We start from the raw sequence: 19,202 nt of genomic DNA on the forward strand, positions 1-19,202 counted from the left end.
TTATTTTGTTGTTGTTTTTTAATCTGGAGTAAATGGAAGCAAGGAAAAACAATTCCCTATCTTGTAGTATTGAGATTTTTTTTTTTATTTTTTCAAATCAGAGTTCAAGAAGGTGCCTGTTAGAAGTTCACCCCGGCTCAGACCTGCTTCCGGGTTTAGACACATCTTTGAGCTTTGAGTCCTCAGATCTTTTTTGTTTTTTTGGGGGGGGAGGGGTGTTTTTGTTTTTCTAGAGAGGGTTTACTCTGTGTAGCTCTGGCTGTCCTGGAACTTGCTCTGTAGACCAGGTTGGCCTCGAACTCACAGAGATCCATTTGCCTCTGCCTCCCGAGTGCTGGGATTAAAGGCGTGCACCACCACCGACTGGCTCTGGGATCATTTCATTACCAGAGGAGTTTTGCTTACAAGACCCCTGGTTACCGGGAAACGGCAATGCGCCCCGCCTAACAACCGTTGCTATGGGCGGAGACTTCGAGCCCAGCGTGGAGTATTTAGGGCGCATGCGGCGATAGAGGTCTCAGCTCTCGCGAGGTTTCGTCTTCCGGGAATCGCAGGGGGACATTCTCCGTGAACGGTGTGGCGATGTGTGGGGACTGTGTGAAGAAGGAGTACCCCAATCGGGTGAGCAAGTGGGCGCGGAGCGCCTCTTCGGCCGACATTCCTAGGCAGGCCAGGGCCCCCTCTGCAGTCCTGTCATCCCCGTGACCCTGGTCTCCGGGCGGCTGGTCCCCTCCCTGGTGGCTGACGTCAGCGGTCCTTCCGGTTCTCCCGTGTTTCTAGGGACAACCCGGAAACCTCACCCGGATTGACAGCAGCCCCTCAGTCCCTCACGGCCATCCTGGCTTCATCCTTCAGCTCGATTTGATGACATTCTTTTATCTAATTCTGGCTCTGGATGAACCTCTGAGGTCATGTTAGAACCCACACTTTTTGGAGACAGGTCTCATGTAGCCCAGGCAGGCTTCAAACTCACTGTCTAGGTGAGGATGGTCTTGAACGTCCGATCCTCCTGCCTCTACGTCTTGAACGCTGGCATCACAGGCGTGTGCTCCTGGACCCAATTTATATGATGTTAGGGATCGAACCCAGGGCTTGGTGCATGCTAGGCAAGCTGCCCACCAGCTGAGCTACATACACCCCCAGCCTCTTGTTCTAACCTACGTTTGAAGGTGGTAGGACAGACGCCCAGAGAGAAACTACCACTTACCCCAGTATGAGAGCCAAGACTAGACTGAGAAACCCCCTCCTGTTCCCATGTCTTTTCCGTCCTCCTTCCCTTCTCGGTACTGAGGATGGAACTCAGAGCCTGTACCTGCCAAGCAGGCACTCTACCATCAGATCTGTACTCCAGCCCTTAAAGTCTTTGTTCCTCTCAGGCTTAGGAAGTATCGAGGCTTGACTTTTCTCGTTCTTTTAGGAATACTTATTGCACATTGATGTTTAGTTAGGCTGTAAAGCAGTGGTTCTCAACTTGTGGGTCTTGACCCCTTTGGGGGTTGAACAACCCTTTCACAGAGGACGCCTAAGACCATCAGAAAATGCAGATGTTTACATCACGATTCATAAGAGTAGCAAAATTACAGTTAAGAAGTAACAAATAATTTTTTTTTATTTTTTTCGAGACAGGGTTTCTCCGTGTAGTTTTGGTGCCTGTCCTGGATCTCGTTCTGTAGACCAGGCTGGCCTCGAACTCACAGAGATCCTCCTGGCTCTGCCTCCAGAGTGCTGGAATTAAAGGTGTGCGCCACCACCGCCCGGCTGCAATTAAATAATGAGGAACTGTATTAAAGGGTCGCAGCATTAGGAAGGTTGAGAACCACTGCTGTAAAAGAATGACTCATGAGGCAGCTTTTGGGCTGCGTAAGAACTTGCAGTTTGGGGAGTATGATTGACAGTGAAAGGGAAAACTGATAGGGAATGGGATTGAAGTGTTTTCCATCCAAATAAAGTGGCTTTTGGTTGATTGTGATTAAGTTAGAGGAGAGAGAAACCCAGCGAAAAGAGTAAGATGAAGGCTTTCTTGCGTTGGTCGAGAAGTAAAACATATTTATAGCTCTTTCTCTTAATATTTTGTGAGGTGGTGGTGGCAGTGCACACCTTTAATCCCAGCGCTTAGGAGCCAGAGGCAGGCAGATCAGAGTTCAAGGCCAGCCTGGTCTACAAATCGAGTTCCAGGACAGTCAGGGCTCCACAGAGAAACCTTGTCTCAAAAAACAAAGCAAAACAAAACAAACTATATCTATATCTATATCTATATCTATCTATCTATCTATATATATATATATATATATATATATAGTGATATGTAAGTCTTTTGAGATTGTTATATAACATTAATTTTTATATGGTACAACTGTTTATTTGGTTTATAAAAATTAGCATTCATTATCAAATTTAAATGTACACTGAAATGGCACAGAAGTGTTTATTCTAGACAAATGCATGTGCACATCTGGCAGTGTGTATAAGAATGCTTATAAGATCTTTATTTGAAATAGTAGACTAGAGCAGAACTCACTTCATAAAAAGGAATATCATAAAAGTAGAGTCGGGAAAGCAAATCAACTTTATGTGGCTCTCAGGTGGGAGTGGTTTTGCCTCCCAGGGGCATTTGGCAGTATGCAAAGACTTGTTTGTTTTTCAAGGCACGGTTTCTCTGTGTAGCCCTGGCTGTCCTGGAACTTGATCTGTAGACTAGGCTGGCCTTGAATTCACAGAGATCTGCCTGCTTCTGCCTCCCAAGTGCTCAGATTAAAGATGTGCATCACCATCGCCCAGCTAGAGACATTTTTGATGGTCACAGTGGAGGAACTACTGGATAGCTAATGGGTAGAGAGCAACTATTCTGCTGCAGTATACAGGACAGCTATCAAAACAGGGCTGTATACCCTAGTGTCAATAGTGCTGAGGTTGTGGAACCCAGAATTAGGGCAACGAAAGCACTGGAATTAGACACAACAGTCTGACTTTAGTCTGACAGTATTGATAAAGATACATAAAGTGCAATTTTAAGTCAAGCCAACTAAAATACAGTAAGACTTTCCTGGTTGGAAAGCAAGAAGCTTCTGTGAAGTCATTGTATTGATGGCTGCTAAACAGAGTATGCTCAAGAGGGTTGTATAAGGGCCAGGGAGATTGCTCAGTGTGGTGCTGTTGAGAAGGACCTGGATTCAGTTCCCAGCACCCACATGGCAGCTAGCTACTGTCTATAACTCCTGTTCCAGGTGACCCAACTTCCTCTTCTGTCTTCCATAAGTACCTGGCCGGCATTCATATGCATAAAATAAAGACAAGTTTTAAACAAAAAGAATGAGGGAGAAGTTTCTGGAATGTAAGAAGTGTTTTTTTGACTTCACTGGTGGTTCTGTAGTTTGCTTGTAATTATTTGTTATTCTGTATGTTTCTGATTTTATTTTTCTATATTGTGTTTTAGTTTATGCTTTAATATCTAGAAAGAGGTTTTTATGAGTCTTAATGAACATTGCACACTGGAGACTGTGAGGGAAAGTTCCCCGTGGAGCTTATTAACAGAGCTGGTTAGGGCCTAGAGAGATGGCTCAGAAGTCAAGAGCATTTGATGCTGCGGCAGGAAATTCAAATTCAGTTCCTACCACTCAGGTCAGCAGCTCACGGCAGCCTGTAACTCTGCCCCCTGCCCCTGGGGTGGGGTATGGGGACGGGGGTCAGATGTGTCCAGCATCCTCCTCTGGCCTCCACAGGCACATGCATTCATTTTGCAAACACCCCCACACAGAGACAAGGACACATATAATTTACAAAGTTTTCATCTTTAAAAAAGAGAGGTTTATTCTTTTCACCACCACCCCAGAAGTAGTAAGATAACTTCATTCAGAGTAAAAACAATAGTACAGACTAAAGGATGCACTGGGCTGGCAAAACGGCTTAGCGCAGGGCAAGGCACCTGCCTGCCAACCCTGAAGACCCAAGTTCTATCCCTAGGACTCACGTGGTTGCAGAGAACCAACTCCTGCAAGTTGTCCTCTGACCTCCATATGGGGTACAAGTGTGCACCCCCAAAATAAATACAGAGATGTAATAAAAGAGAGATAGACTGTCAAAATTGAAGGGTGAAGGATAGAGAAGATTCTGGAAAGCCTAGAAAGTGCTATTCTGAAGCATTCTCTTGCTTTTATTCTGGTTTAAATAATTAAAGGGCTGTCATGAGAATGACTTAAATGTTTCTTTGGAATTTGAGAAGACATATTTAGAAATAACTAGTGGGTAGATATTAAGAAAGTTTCCCATGCAACTTCAGACATGGGATGGAGAACTCTAAGGAATTCAGGGCAGTTTTGTTCAGTAGAAGCTAAGTGACCATTTAGAACCTTGGTTAATTCCCATTCATAGATGGACATTTTTTTCCAGAATAGAGAGATTCTTTCAATTAACTGGTGTTCTTTTAAGTCAAGCATATATTTTCAAAGATTTATTTTTATTATTTTTAATTGCATGTATGTGTGGGTGTGCACCATAGCATGTTTTAAAGAATAAGAATAGAAGCCAGGCGGGGATGGTGCATGCCTTTGATCCCAGAGCTTGAGAGGCAGGTGGATTTCTGAGTTCAAGGCCAGTCTGGTCTACAGAGTGAGTTCCAAGGCAGCCTTGGGCTACACAGAGAAACTCTGTCTCAAAAAACTAAATAAAATAAAATAATAGAGGCAGTAGCTGTTAGGAAGCCTTTCTTTTGGAGACCAGGCTGGGGTTTTTTTTGTTTGTTTGTTTTTTGTTTTTTTTTTTAAGACATAGTCTCTCTACAGAGCCGTCTGGTTGTCTTAAAACTCACTATGCAGACCAGGATGGCTTTGTTAGGAAGCTCTTCAGTACACAGTAAGTGATATTTAATTATTTATCTTTGGGTGGGTGCTTTTCAAAGACTAGAACACACTGAACTAGATTCCCGACAGGGCTCTAGCCTGCCGGCCTGTAATGCTCCACTGAGACCTTGAGTTCAAGCATGAATTCACTTGAAGACAGACTACCAGTTTCCTGAACCCAGTTTTATAAATGATTATTATTTTGTGTGTGGATGTGGGTATGCTGTGGTGAGTGGGTGGAGGTCAGAGGTCAGCTTTCAGGAGGCTTCAGGAGCGCAGTTCAGGTCGTCACTGGTATTGCAGTCGCTTTTACCTGATGAGCATCTCGCTGCCCTCAAACCCAACTCTTTACAAACTCAATTATGAAACCTTTTTTCAAGAAAAACATTCTGCAAAACGGTTGGAACTAAAACTATATTTCTTTTTTTCCTTTTTTTATTTAAGAAATTTTTTATTCATTTTACATACCAACCACAGATCCCCCTCTCATCCCTCCTCCCGCTCCCCCCAGCCTCCTTCCCATCCCCCATTCCTCCCCTCATCTCCTCCTCCAAAAGGGTAGGGGCTCCTATGGGGAGTCAGCGAAGCCTGGTACATTCAGTTGAGGCAGGACCAAGCCCCTTCCCCCTGCATCAAGGCTGAGCAAGGTGTCCCACCATAGGCTAAAACTATATTTTATTTTCTAAAATTATAACAAAATATTTCAACACAGTATGAATGAAACTTATGTTTCATGTCTTCCCCTTTAGCTTCTTACTCTGTAATGACTCAGTGGTGCTGCAGAAGTGAACTAATAATTGAATCAGATATAAAAATCTCTGAATTAGTGATATATATATTAAAAATTACATATTTATATGCTTCATTTAAAACAGCTATCCAAGTTCATATACTCAAATTGCCTTAATAGAATTAAATAGAATTAAAATAATATATAGGTTAGATATATAATTACTGAAACAATTGTGTGAGTAGGTTTGGGTTTTTTGTTTTGTTTTGTTTTGTTGTTTATTTTTTGAGACAATGTTTCTCTGTGTGGCCCTGGCTGTCCTGGAACTCACTCTGTAGACCAGGCTGGCCTCTAACTCAGAGATCTGCCTGCCCCTGCCTCTTGAGGGCTGGGATTAAAGGCATGTACCACTATGCCAGGCCCTCAAATTTGTAAGGTTTTTTTTTTTTTTTTTTTTTTCTGTGTGTATGTGTTTGGTTTTTCGAGATAGGCTTTCTCTGTGTAATAGTTCTTAACTGTCCTGGAACTCACTCTGTAGATCACGCTGGCCTTGAACTCACCTGCCTCTGCCTCCCAAATGATGGAATTAAGAGTATGCCACCACTGCCCGGCCAAATTGTAAGATTTTTTTTTTTTTTTTTTTTTGGTTTTTCGAGACAGGGTTTCTCTGTGTAGCTTTGCGCCTTTCCTGGAACTCACTTGGTAGCCCAGGCTGGCCTCGAACTCACAGAGATCTGCCTGGCTCTGCCTCCGAGTGCTGGGATTAAAGGCGTGCGCCACCACCGCCCGGCAAATTTGTAAGATTTTTATACTCTACTGTCAAACTAATAATCTTACTGTCATACTCATTTTCATAGTTTTTAGCCATTGATTCTTGTATACAAGTCTTATCAGGGTTTTATATAAATTACCTTTTCTAAGCGTGCTTAACAGCCCAGGCCAGCCATGGCTACACAGCAAGACCCTGTCTAAAACAAAAGAGGGAGCGAGAATAGATTTGGATGGGCACCTCATAAAAAATGTAAATGGACACCAGCAAGACTATGAGCCACTGGGGGCATGCAGGCTGTGGTAAGATTCCCACTTCACACCACTAGAGTAGCTAAAGTAAAAAGTGTACAGTACCAAGGGTTGGGTAGATGCAGAGTGACTGGAAATAACGCGGTGGTGACAAGCATGTAAAATGGAGAACTTGAGACAAGAGAGAGGGATCAGTGGTTAAGAGCACTCACTACTCTTGCAGAGACCAGAGTTCAATTCCCAGCTCATCAGGCAGCTCACAACTAACTGTAACTCCAGCTCCAGGGGTATCCAAGACCTCTGGCCTCCATGGGCACTTGTACAGAACTTGTACAAACCCACACACATACACATAATTTTTTTAAAATGGAGGCTGGGAGATGGTGGTGCACACCTTTAATCCCAGCACTTGGGAGGCAGAGACAGCTGGATCTCTGAGTTCGAGGCCAGCCTGGTCTACAGAGTGAGTTCCAGGACAGCCAGGAATACACAGAGAAACCCTGTCTCGAAAAACCAAATAATAATAATAATAATAGGAAAATTTGGGAGAAGCATTTGGTAACATCTTATAAAGTTCAAAAGTAGCGCTTAAAAGGTAACCTATGTGACCCAGAAATTGAATTTGTAGGCATTTACCAAGAGAAGAGAAGACCTGTGTCTGTATAAGACTTGTACATGAATCTTCATAGTTGCTTTATTCATAATAGCCCCAAACTGAAGATAATCCAAATGCCCATCATCAGCTAAATACATGGAATAGTACTTGCCAGCAAAAAGCAATGATAAGCATAGGTGTTATATTGAGCAGAAGAAGCCAGTAACAAAAGAATATTCTAATTCCATTTACATAAAATTCTGGAACATGAAAGATTGGAAAGAGAATAATATCATTGGGTCTCAGATATGCTACAGATGTTGGAGATAGACTACAGAGAGTGAAGGAGCTTCCCGGGAAAGTAGTCCATATTTTCATAAAGGTGGTGGTTGCCTGATGGATACATTCATTTAAAGTCATTCATGCTATGGGATGTTCTGTATGCTGTGAATGTGTTGCTCTGATTGGTTGATAAATAAAATGCTGATTGGCTGGTAGCCAGGCAGAAAGTATAGGTGGGATAAACAGACAGGAATTCTGGGGAGTGGTAGGCTGAGTCAGTAGACGCCAGCCCGCCATCCAGGAAGCATCATGTAACGGCACACAGGTAAAGCCACGGAACATGTGGCAACATATAGATTAACAGAAATGGGCTGAGTTTAAATGTAAGAGCTAGTCAGTGGTAGGCCTGAGCTAATGGCTGAGGAGTTTTAATTAATATAAGCTTCTGAGTGATTCATTTTATAAGCAGCTGCGGGGTCTGTGGGGCTGGGCAGGACCGGAGAAAACTTCAGCTACACATTCACTGTCCAGGGTGTGATAAACACCCTGACCAAAAACAACTTGGGGAGTGAAGGGTCTGTGTGGCTTGCCTGTCCCAGAGTTTGTGTTGGGGGAAGTCAGGCAAGCACCAGTGAAAAAATGCTGCTTACTGCCTTTCTTTCTATGGGTTGCTCAGCTTGCTTTCTTATACAGTCAAGACCCTCCCACCTTCCCAGGGGTGGCACTGCCCACGGTGGGCTGGCCCTCCCACATTGGTCATTAATCAAGAAAATGCTCCACAGACATGCCAACAGGCAAGCCGAATGGAGGCAGGTCCTCAATTGGGATTCTCTCCAGATCCAGTTGTGTCAAGCTGACAAATACAAACCAGCATAATAACCTTTACTCTGTAAATTATACCTGGTAATGTTTTCCTGCTGGAAGCCTACAATTCCAAGGTCAGTTTGGTTCTTTTCTTCAAAGTATCTTAGGTCAGTGTCTTTTACATCATATCTCTAAACCATATAGTCATATCTTTTTTTTTTAAATCTATTTAATGTACATTGATGTTTTGCCTGTATGCATGTCTATGTAAGGGTGTCAGATCCCCTGGAGCTGGAGTTACAGTTGTGAGCTGTCATGTGGGTGCTGGGAATTAAACCTGGGTCCTCTGGAAAAACAGCCAGTGCTCTTAACCTCTGAGCCATCTCTCCAGCCCCGTATAGTCATATCTTAATTCCTCCTCCAGAACTAATCTGTTCCTTAATACACAGAGAGGTAAGACACCCTCAGAAGGGAGAGATTGTGGTATAGGGAACCAGGAGAACTTCACTGTGCTGTTTAAGATGGCTCTTCCTCCACTAACACATTTGGCTCACCTTTGAGTCATCCCTGGAGCTGTGTGTGGCATCAGGTACACAGATGCTTTGGAGAAATGTTGCAAATGATTTTTATATTATAGTAATTATTAAAAATGCTCAACCGGGGCTGAAGAGATGGCTCAGTGGTTAAGAGCACTGGCTGCTCTTGTAGAGGACCCAGGTTCAATACCCATCACCCACATGGCAGCTCGCAACTATCTGTAACTCCAGTTCCAGGTATCCAACGCCCTTACACAGACACAAATGTAGACAGACGCCAATGCACATAAATAAATCATTTAAAAAATTGCTCAACCAGGCAGGGGAGGTAGTTCAGTGACTAAAAGAGCTTGCTGTTCAAGCCTGTTGTCCTGAGTTCAATGCCCAGAACCAACACAAGGGTGGAAGGACTCCACAGAGTTGTCCTCTGACTTCTACACATGGAGCCTTGGCATATGCACACTGCCTCACCCCCATAGTAAAATAGATATTTAAAAAACAGAAATACTCGATGTTGCTTAGAACTGGATTAGATGATCTGTAAAATGCCGTTCACAGTTGTTAATAGTGTCTTTAGCAGAGATTTCTCTCTAAGCCAGGAATCTGTTTAGTTTCTTTGCCATTATGTCAACTGGAGTGCTTAACCTTCTCTGCCTCAGTCACACTTACCCTTAAAGGCTGACATCTGTAGCTGGCATGCTTTCCTCCATTCTGTGGTATTAATAAAGGCGTAAGGGAAGCTATTTCATAGTGTGTATAGTCACCGTTAGCATTGACTCACTGTTTCTGTTTTGATTGACTTAATTCTAGTTGTTTTGTTTTTTGAGACAGAATTTCTCCGTGCAGATATAGCTGTCCTGGAACTCACTCTGTAGCCCAGGCTGGCCTCAAACTCACAGAGATCTGCCTGCCTCTGCCTCCTGAGTGCTGGAATTAAAGGTGTGCACCACCACTGCCTGGCTCTTAATTCTAGTTTTATGGCTGTTCCTTTAGAAGTACTTCTAAAATTTTCTAATTTCTTTTTCATATTGAATGTTGTTTTTCCTTGTCCTTTCTTTCTTTCTTTCTTTCTTTCTTTCTTTCTTTCTTTCTTTCTTTCTTTCTTTCTTTCTTTCTTTCAGTCAGTGGAAAACACATTGTTCCTATTTATGAATGGAACTGGAGTTACAGACAGTAGATGCAAGCTACCATGTGGGTACTGGGAATTGAACCCAGGTCCTTGGAAGAACAGCCCATGCTTCTAACCTCTGAGCCAGCTGTCCAGCCCCTTCTTTGTTATTTCTGAATATTTGGATTTAGTTCTTTTATGTTTGTTTGCTCTGTGGTACAGGGATCGCACCTAAGGCCTAACACATGCTGGGCAAGTCCACCGAGCCACACCCCAGCCTTACAAACACACTTGTAGTCCTTAGAGATGGATGAATTTAACAGGTGCTTCAAGTATATTTATAAGTAGTAATCTGTAAGAACACTGGCTACTTAAAATGTACTTCAAGCAGGTATGTTCTGTAGAGATTTTTGAGTCTGTTAATCAGTATCACCAAAGATTTCAAAGTATAAGTAAATTCCTATCTCATACTTTAGGGAAACACCTGTCTGGAGAATGGATCGTTCTTACTGAACTTCACAGGCTGTGCGGTGTGCAATAAGCTGGATTTTATGCTGATCACAAACAGATCCCTGAAGGAGGAAGATGGAGAGGAAATAGTTACCTATGATCGTAAGTAGAGTTTGTTTTGAAATGCAAATCCATTAGCAGGTATCAGGTGTGCCACACAGGTGTTCGGAGGGCGCGTTCAGTGTTGTGTTACAGCACATAGTTACTGGCCAGTTACTGAGAGGAAAATCCAATAGGACTTCCTTTACCCAGCATCTCCACACTGTGACTAACTTTTGCAGGTAATTCAAGTGTGAGATTCAGGCATGGAATTGTTTTAAAAATTATTTTTCAGGGGCTTCTTTTGTTTTCTTATGAGTCAGGTCTTACTTGCTATGTAGCTCAGGCTAGCCTAAACTTGGGATCTTCCTGTCTGCCTCTGCAGCACTGAGATTATAGACGTGTGCCGTCACACCCAGCCAGTTGTAAAGACTTTCTGTCACCTTAAATGAGATACATGCAGAGACTTTATTGCTTGTTTTTGCCTGCCTTTTAAAGTCTGTGTCTCCTCTAAGGTGTATTTCATTGGAGGGAGCAGGGCATTGTGGGTAAGAGCCACAGTTCTGGGGCCGCATTCTTAGGTTAAGAATTCTTGCTCCAAGCCGGGCAGTGGTGGCGCACGCCTTTAATCCCAGCACTCGGGAGGCAGAGCCAGGCGGATCTCTGTGAGTTCGAGGCCAGCCTGGACTACCAAGTGAGTTCCAGGAAAGGCGCAAAGCTACACAGAGAAACCCTGTCTCGAAAAACAAAAAAACAAAACAAAACAAAAAAAAAAACAAAAAAACAAGAATTCTTGCTCCAAACCTCCTCTGTCTGCACTTGTCTGTTTACTTCATCACAGTGTGCCTTTGTTTCCCGACTATGTGATAATAATATCATGTCTCATTGAATTTGAGATTACATGAATAGCTAAAAAAAGGGTTTACAGAGTACCTGGCACACAGTAACCACAGTTTATTAACTGTTGTTACATAGTTAATAAATATTGTTAGTAGATTATTTTGTTACCATGAAATTCACTTGAACATCCACCTGGTTTTATTTATGCCTGAGTATAGCTGCACATTGACTGTCTTTCCTGAGAATAACAGCATTTGCAGAGCCAGATGGGTCCACACTTTAAAAAACACAGAGCCAGACTTGCTAGCTCCGGCCTTTTATTCCAGCTACTTGGTGACAAGCACCTTTACTCAATCTTGCCAGCTTGATCTCAGGTACTCAGGAGGTTGAAAGGTCAAGGCCTGCCTGGCCTACAGAGTGAGTTCAAAGCCAGCCTAGGCAACTTAGTGAGACGTCAACCCAAAAGGGCGGTGGTGGCACACGCCTTTAATCCCAGCACTCAGGAGGCAGAGGCAGGCAGATCTTGGTGAGTTCAAGGCCAGCCTGGTCTACAGAGTAAGGTTCCAGGATAGCTGGGGCTACACAGAGAAACCCTGTCTTGGGAAAAACAAAAACAAAACAAAACAAAAAAGTGACAAGAAGGTTGGGAATATAGTCAGTGGTAGAGTACCTGCTCTAGATCCGATTCCTAGTTATGGAAAAATAAATAAATAAATAAAAACATCTAAGTATCTGTTTGTAGCTTTCAGTGGGAATTAATATGTACACATTGTGCCTTTGAGTTCAGATCCTAATTAGGTAATGCTGTGACAGAGTTGGGATTTCTTAAGGTCAGTATTCGAGTGAGTTTCCTGCTGTGTTAAATGTGAGAGAGTTAAGATTCCTTTTAAGCATTATATGCTAAGAATAGAAACTTGGTTGTTTTAAGAAACTTTCCCAGACTTGATTGTGTGTCTTTGTTTTGGCAGATCTGTGTAAGAACTGTCATCATGTAGTGGCCAGACATGAGTATACCTTCAGTATCATGGATGAATTTCAGGTAAATGTCTGGGTGGGTGTAGCAGGAATCTTAGAGAGTCTTATTAATAAAATCAAACCCGGGGCCAGTTATTGGGGTGAAATGTTGCATGGTCAGAGAGACAGAACAAGCCACAGCTAACCTCACCTGTCCAACTTCTCAGCTGGTCTTGTTTCCTCAGACTGGAAGCCTCTGTGTCCTCATATCCGAATGGCTCTCAGCTGAACTGTGCTGCTAGAAGCCTGAAAGCTTAACCAGCCAAATGCTTAACCAGCCAAATGCTTCTAGTTCCTGGTCTTCACGCCTTATATATCTTTCCTTTCTGCCATCACTCCCTGGGATTAAAGGCTCATTTCTTGGGATTAAAGGCGTGTGTCACCATGCCTGGCTGTTTCCAATGTGGCCTTGAACTCACAGAGATCCTAGATGGATTTCTGCCTCTGGAATGCTAGGATTAAAGGTGTGTGCTACCACTGCCTATCCTAAGTATATAGTGGCTTTTCTGTTCTCTGACCCCAGATAAGTTTATTAGGGTACACAATATTTTGAGGAACACAATACCACCACAGGTGGGTATTAGTGAGGTGGGGTAGAGACTAACAGTACCCTCTGCAGCATCTACACACAATTTTTGTAATGAAGTACTAGCAGTTATTAAAGGAGACTAGCCCTGTCTTGTGTAAGCTGGGACACTTGAAATGTGGGTGGATTTGTAAATCCTCACAGGAATCACTGATCAAAATGTGTGCTTTACAAATGATAGTTCAGTCCTGTCATTTTATTTAATTAACCCATTATGGGTTCTTTATTTAAAAAAAAAAGATTTAAAATATTTAGTTGTTTTAATGTGTGTGCATGCATGTGCATGTGCACACCATGTGAACACTCGGTGGTGTGTGAGTGCGTGCACACCATGTGAATACTTGGTGCCCACAAAGACCAGAAGAGGGCTCTAGATTCCCTAGAACTGGAGTGACAGATGGCTGTGAGCCACCTTTCGGGTGCTGGGAACTGAACCTGGGTCTTTTGCAGGAGCAGCAATGCTCCTGACTGCCGAGCCATCTCTAGTCTGCCTTTAGGGGTTTTTATGAGGTCACTACAGTGGTGCCTTTTCTCCACCTGCTGTGGGAATTGCCACAGTTGGCTTAATTTAAGTGTGGGCTGCTGGGTGGTAGTGGCAGTGGTGGCACACACCTTTAATCCCAGCACTCAGGAGGCAGAGGCAGGTGGATCTGTGAGTTCGAGGCCAGCCTGGTCTGCAGAGTGAGTTCTAGGTGTTATCATATCTACCTGACAGGTATGAAAATCTGATAAGGAGGTTGTCTTTGTTTGCCCCAGTTGGCATGTGGATTTGAGCAACTGTTTGTTCTCAAGTATAGTAAGCCATATATATATAATTATATATAAATTATATATATGTGTGTGTGTATGTATATATATATATACATATATATAATTTATTTAACTTTATTTTTATGTGCATTGGTGTGAGGGTGTCACTCCCTGGAACTGAATTACAGACAGGTGTGAGCTGCCATGTGGGTGCTGGGAATTGAACCTGGGTCCTCTGGGAGGGGAGCCAGTGCTCTTAACCACTGAGCCATCTCTCCACCACCTCCCAGACCCTTTTTTTTATAGTTTGTTAAGCTAAATTGAAAGATAGCTCTATGAAGGTTGGGGAGAAAAACAGAATTAGTAGAGAAAAGGATTTGTTATGTTAGTCTTCTGCAGTCAGGAGAGCACAGAAGAGCTCTGGCCTCTAGTGTAGGCCCAAGGTTGCTGAAGAACTGCAGGTCTACGGTCAGGAAGAACCCCGACAGCAGCAGGACCTAGCCCTGGACAAAACGGGACCCAGGGCTCTTCCTCACATGCTTGTTTTCAAGCTTTTAGACTGACTTTGTGACTTTGCATGAACTGCATATTTATCCACAAGATAAGAGTTTATCAGGTTAGAACTCTAAGGGAATTGTTTCTAGTCATTCAAATTTAGATGGTATTTACTTAGGAAAATAAAAGTTAATCAGCCACAGAAGAACCATAAAATAGCATAATACCTTCCACTCATATTTTTAGATTTTTACTTATTTTAATTTTTTTTGAGGTTTTATTTTACTTTTATGTGTGTGGGTGTTTGCCCTCGTGTATGTCTGTGCACCATGTGCAGGCAGTGCCCACAGAGGCCAGAAGAAGGTGTCATATCCCCCTAGAACTGGAGTTACAGTTGTAAGCTGCCACATGGGTGTTCGGAATTGATCAAGGTCCTCTGGAAGAGCAGCCAGTGCGCTTAATCACTGCGCCATCTCTCCAGCCTCTAAATTTTACTTATTTTTATTATGTGTATGAGTGTTTTGCCTGCATGTATGTATGTATGTATGTATGTATGTATGTGTACCACATCTGTACCTGGTACCCATGGTGGCCGGAAGAGAGCACTAAATCTCCTGGGATTGAAGTCACACATAGCTATGAGCTGGCTGGCATGTGGTTGTTGGAAACTGAACCCAGGTCTTCTGCAAGAGCAGTAGGAAGAGTGAGTGCGCTTAGCAACCTCTAGTCCCTCATTCATATTTTTAAATGGAAGTAGAAACATACATAGTCACATGTGTCAGGGTCTGATCTGAAATACTTTGGTTAATCTAAACATCTTGACCATAACTCTTTTTTTTGCGGGGGAGTGGGGTGATAGATTTTTCTAGAGTGGCTATGTCAGCATCTACAGCCAGTTTTTTTTAATTAATTTTTTAAAATTACTCATGATATTCATTAATTACACTCATGATATTAATTATATTTGTTTGACCATAATTCTCTAACATCCAAAATTATGCCTTAAAATATTTGTATGATATGTGTAACTTACAGCAAAACCAAGGTCTCGGGGAATAATAGTGGCCAAATGAGAGTGAGCTTGAAAACCCCTAGCTCTGTCTTTCTGAGAGGAAGCGAGTGTTTACAGCTCTCTTCCATAAGTGCAGGTGAGGTCTTTGAAATCCCTGAGCAGATACTGAGATGGCCCTTATGTCCTGAGAGAGCTGTTGTACAGCGCTTCCCTGACATGACTGAGTGTGGCCACCTTCAAAGAGCCCCCAATTACTTCGAGTAGAAACGAGAAGAGAAAAAGAAGATGGCTGTAGTCACAATGCCTAGGTAGTTTCCAGTCCTCCTGAAAACAAAACCCCTTAGTCTGGGCTCTACCTCCAGTCTTACTTCACCAACATCAGCTCTCGCTCGACCCACAGCCTACGCTCAGCCATCAGATGGGTTTTAATCACTCTTTTACACGTCCTCGGTGGCCGTTCACAGCCGTCACTGCTGCAGCACAGTGCTCAGGCTCCTTACCCCAGGCTGTAGCTGGCCCCAGCTCCTCTCTCATTTCCCTTGGCTCTTCCATACATACCCCATGTGAAGTATTGTTTCAACGTTACCCTCCCCTCCTTGCTCCCATTGGAGGAGGATTTTCCTTCTTCCTCTTCAGTGCTACTCTACCTCATTTCCTGAGGGATCACATGGTACTGTCTCCAGAATCTTTTCTAGGTTTAAAATTTTTATATTAAGGCTATCCACATGCCCTCTTTTGGCCTCTGTAGGCACTGCCCTTACATATGTTAATCTGCAGCACACACACAAATATACATAATTTAAAAAAAAAGTTTAACGATGGTGGCATGTGATAAGTCCCCCCACTTGGCCAGGTTGGTGAAAGGTGTCCTGATATCTCAAGGAGCTGGGTCCCTAGCATCTCAGCTTAGAATCTGAGCATACAGAAGCACTGTAATGTGTGGTTAGATCCCACAGCCTTTGTACAATACAAATTTAAAAGACTGTGCATTTTCCTTGGCATCTAACTGCTGCATATATAACACACTCCCATGGGGGAACTACTTGGGAATTCCAAATCATTGACTTACAATGAAATTTGAAGTCCTGGCAGCCCGTAAATCAGAGGTTACCAGTTTAACCAGTCTCATTGGAATAATCTTACTGGATTATATCGTGCATTGTATCAGGTATTTTTCCAAGTCAAGGGTGTTAATTTTTTTTTTCCCCCAGAGCTAAGGACTGAACCTAGGGCCTTGCGCTTGCTAGGCAAGCGCTCTACCACTGAGCTAAATCCCCAACCCCGGGTGTTAATTTTGTAAAGGTCAGGGTGCATTCTTTCCTTTGTTCCTGACTGACCATTACACACAGCATGTTGCAGAACATGGAAACATTCACTAGAGACTTGACGGCGGTTAGGTTAGTTGAAAATCCAGCTCTCTGTCTTTTTATCTATCTATATATGTCTTTTAATTAATATTTTTATTTTGTTGTTGTTTAGTGTTTTGTTTTTTTGGGGGCTGTACTGGGGTTTAAACCCTAGTCCTCATGCTTGCAGAGAGAGCACGCCACCAGCTGAGCCGTATTCTCACCAAAATTCAGCCATGTGTGTAGCTTCACGTATTACGCCTCCCTCTCTCCCTCCCTCCCTCTCTCCATGTGAGCGTGCGTGCGTGTACAGGGTCTTGCCATATAGCCCAGGCTGACCTCAGCCTTGTGACCTTCCTGCCTCAGTTTCCCAAATGTGGGATTAGAAGTGTTCTCCATCACACTCTGTTCCTTTTGTCTTCATTTCCAGTAAGAGATTGCCTTCCCAATGGTGATGTCTGGTGGGTTCACAACAGTAGATACCTTGTAGATTTATATTATATTTTGTGCTCCTGAGTATTATCTATTCTCTAAGCTTCAGCCTGTATGGATTTCTACTGGGTGTGTAGAGGAGACTTTAAAATCACAAGTGCAGAGAGGTAGCTCGGTGGAAGGAGGCCTGCCTAGTATGCACAAAGCCTGGCTTTAACCTCCAGCACTGAAAATCAGTCAGTTAGCCAACTGAGGAATTCAAGAGCGCTCAGTCTTTAAACGCCGGCTGTCGGCTGTCTGTTGGACTTGCCGGTTGCAATGGAAAGGCACTTGTCTTGACACTTGGGGACTTTGTGCCCTTGTCACTGTTTGGCTCCGCAGTCCTCTCTAGTGACTGTCCAGACCGAGAAACACGATTGGGCTGATCCATTTCCAGACAGCAACATCTGGTGTGGAGGCACTAGTAGATTCAACATAGATACTTGTTTTCCTAAACAAAACAAAAATATTTTAAATTAAAAGTTGAAAGGAAATGACTCCGTGACAGCTGTAAGAACAGGACTTTGCCCTAAGGAATCTTGCTTAAAATAAAATCCCTTCTGTTACCAGTCTAGACATTTGTTAAACACAAGACACATAAAACTTAATAAAAACTTAGATACTTAAATAGCTGAAATCTTGGGCAATTAACTGTTTAAATGTGAGCTGTGGCATGCTAGTGAATTTAATAGACTTTTTTATTTCCTAGGGCTGATAAAGATAGCTTTTTGAGCTTGAGAATGTTGTCTCTTTTTTTCCCCTTCCTGTTGCATAAATATCCTGGAAAGGTATAGCCCTAAAAATAAGAATTTGTCTTAGAAATGCACATCCAATCTGCTTTGTTATTTATTTTATTTATTCTTTTTTTTTTAAAAAAAGAGGTTCATTTGAGCCAATTGGTGGTGGTGCACACTTTTAATCCCAGCACTTGGGAGACAGAGACAGATTTCTGTGAGTTCAAGGCCTGCCTGGTGTACAGAACAAGTTCCAGGGCCGTCAGGGCTACACAGAAAAACAAAAGAAACAAAAAAAGAAGTTCATTTATTCAATTACTATTTGTGTATGTGTGTGATGTGCATGTTTGCCATGGAACATATGTAGAGTTCAGAGGTCAACACTTGGGAGTCCATTCTTCCATTGTGGGATCAAGGTCACCAAGCTCAGGTCACCAAGCTTAAGCAGCAAACACCCTATACCTGCTGAGCTGTCTCACTGGCCCTTATTCTTTTTCCCTTTTTTTTTTTTTTTTTTTTTTTTTTGTGACAAGGTCTCATGGAGTCCAGGCTGCCTTTGAACTCCTGATCCTCCTACCTCCATCTTCAGAGTACTGGGATGCAGTTGTGTGCCACCATGCCCAGTTTGTGCAGTGCTGGAGCCTGAAGCCAGGGCTTTGTGCATGGTGGGTTAGTACTTTTATCAGCTGAGCTACATGCAGCCCCAGCCCAGGTGTCTTCATCAGTTTAAATAGAAGCACTAAGCAAAATATGTGGCTTTCTTAGTCCAAGAGATGGCAATGTACCTTCAAAATGCTGTTCTTATGTACATAAACAAAAGGTTCCAGGAGTGTGCAGAATAAAGGTAAAACCCTGCTAATAGGTGTTGAAGAGCTAATCTAATGTGCAGCAAGATTATCAGTGACAATTTGTAGGAAAGCTTTGTTGAGCAATCGTGTGTAGAGCATCTTTTTCCCTGCCCCTTGAGGTGATTTTGCACTTTGTCTTGTTCCAGGAGTACACCATGCTGTGTCTGTTGTGTGGCAAAGCTGAAGATACTATCAGTATTCTCCCTGACGACCCCCGACAAATGACTCTGTTGTTCTAAGCTTCCTGCGGGTCTGTTCTCACTGTGCTGGCTTCGTTTACAATATAGCAGGCCTAATGGTTTGTCTAATAACGAAAGTTCTTTATGGTTTTTTGGGTTTTTTTTTCTGCTTAGATTTACCTACTTGGAAGAAAAAGTAATTTGGGGAATTGTTGTTTCCTAGAGTTGAGCTCCTCTGCGAAGGTCCCTGTACACATCAGGGCAGCCAGAGTGAAATGTCTTTGCTAGCGGTTATTTGGCTAGAAAAGCACTCGAACCTGTGCACGTTCTGCACTCAGGTTGGTTTCCTGTCAAAGGAATCCAGGATTCCTTGCAAAGTAAATGATGAAGCGGGGCAGGAATTCTACATGGTGAACTTAGAGTATTTTGTGCTGCAAAAAAAAATAAATAAACAAACAACAAAAACAA

The 19,202-nt window shown here is 43.0% G+C and overlaps 1 protein-coding gene across 1 annotated transcript; it reads left to right on the forward strand.

Moving 5' to 3' along the window:
- Nucleotides 1–489: 489 nt before the first annotated feature.
- Nucleotides 490–18,871, forward strand: Churc1 (churchill domain containing 1). Its single transcript, XM_059279272.1, has 4 exons — nt 490–621; nt 10,387–10,522; nt 12,268–12,338; nt 18,702–18,871. The coding sequence occupies exons 1-4, from the start codon at nt 583–585 to the stop codon at nt 18,792–18,794; spliced, it is 339 nt and encodes a 112-aa protein (XP_059135255.1). The 5' UTR covers nt 490–582; the 3' UTR covers nt 18,795–18,871.
- Nucleotides 18,872–19,202: the final 331 nt, after the last annotated feature.

Source organism: Peromyscus eremicus, chromosome 14 (genome assembly GCF_949786415.1).
Source record: "Peromyscus eremicus chromosome 14, PerEre_H2_v1, whole genome shotgun sequence".
Classification (NCBI taxonomy): domain Eukaryota; kingdom Metazoa; phylum Chordata; class Mammalia; order Rodentia; family Cricetidae; genus Peromyscus; species Peromyscus eremicus.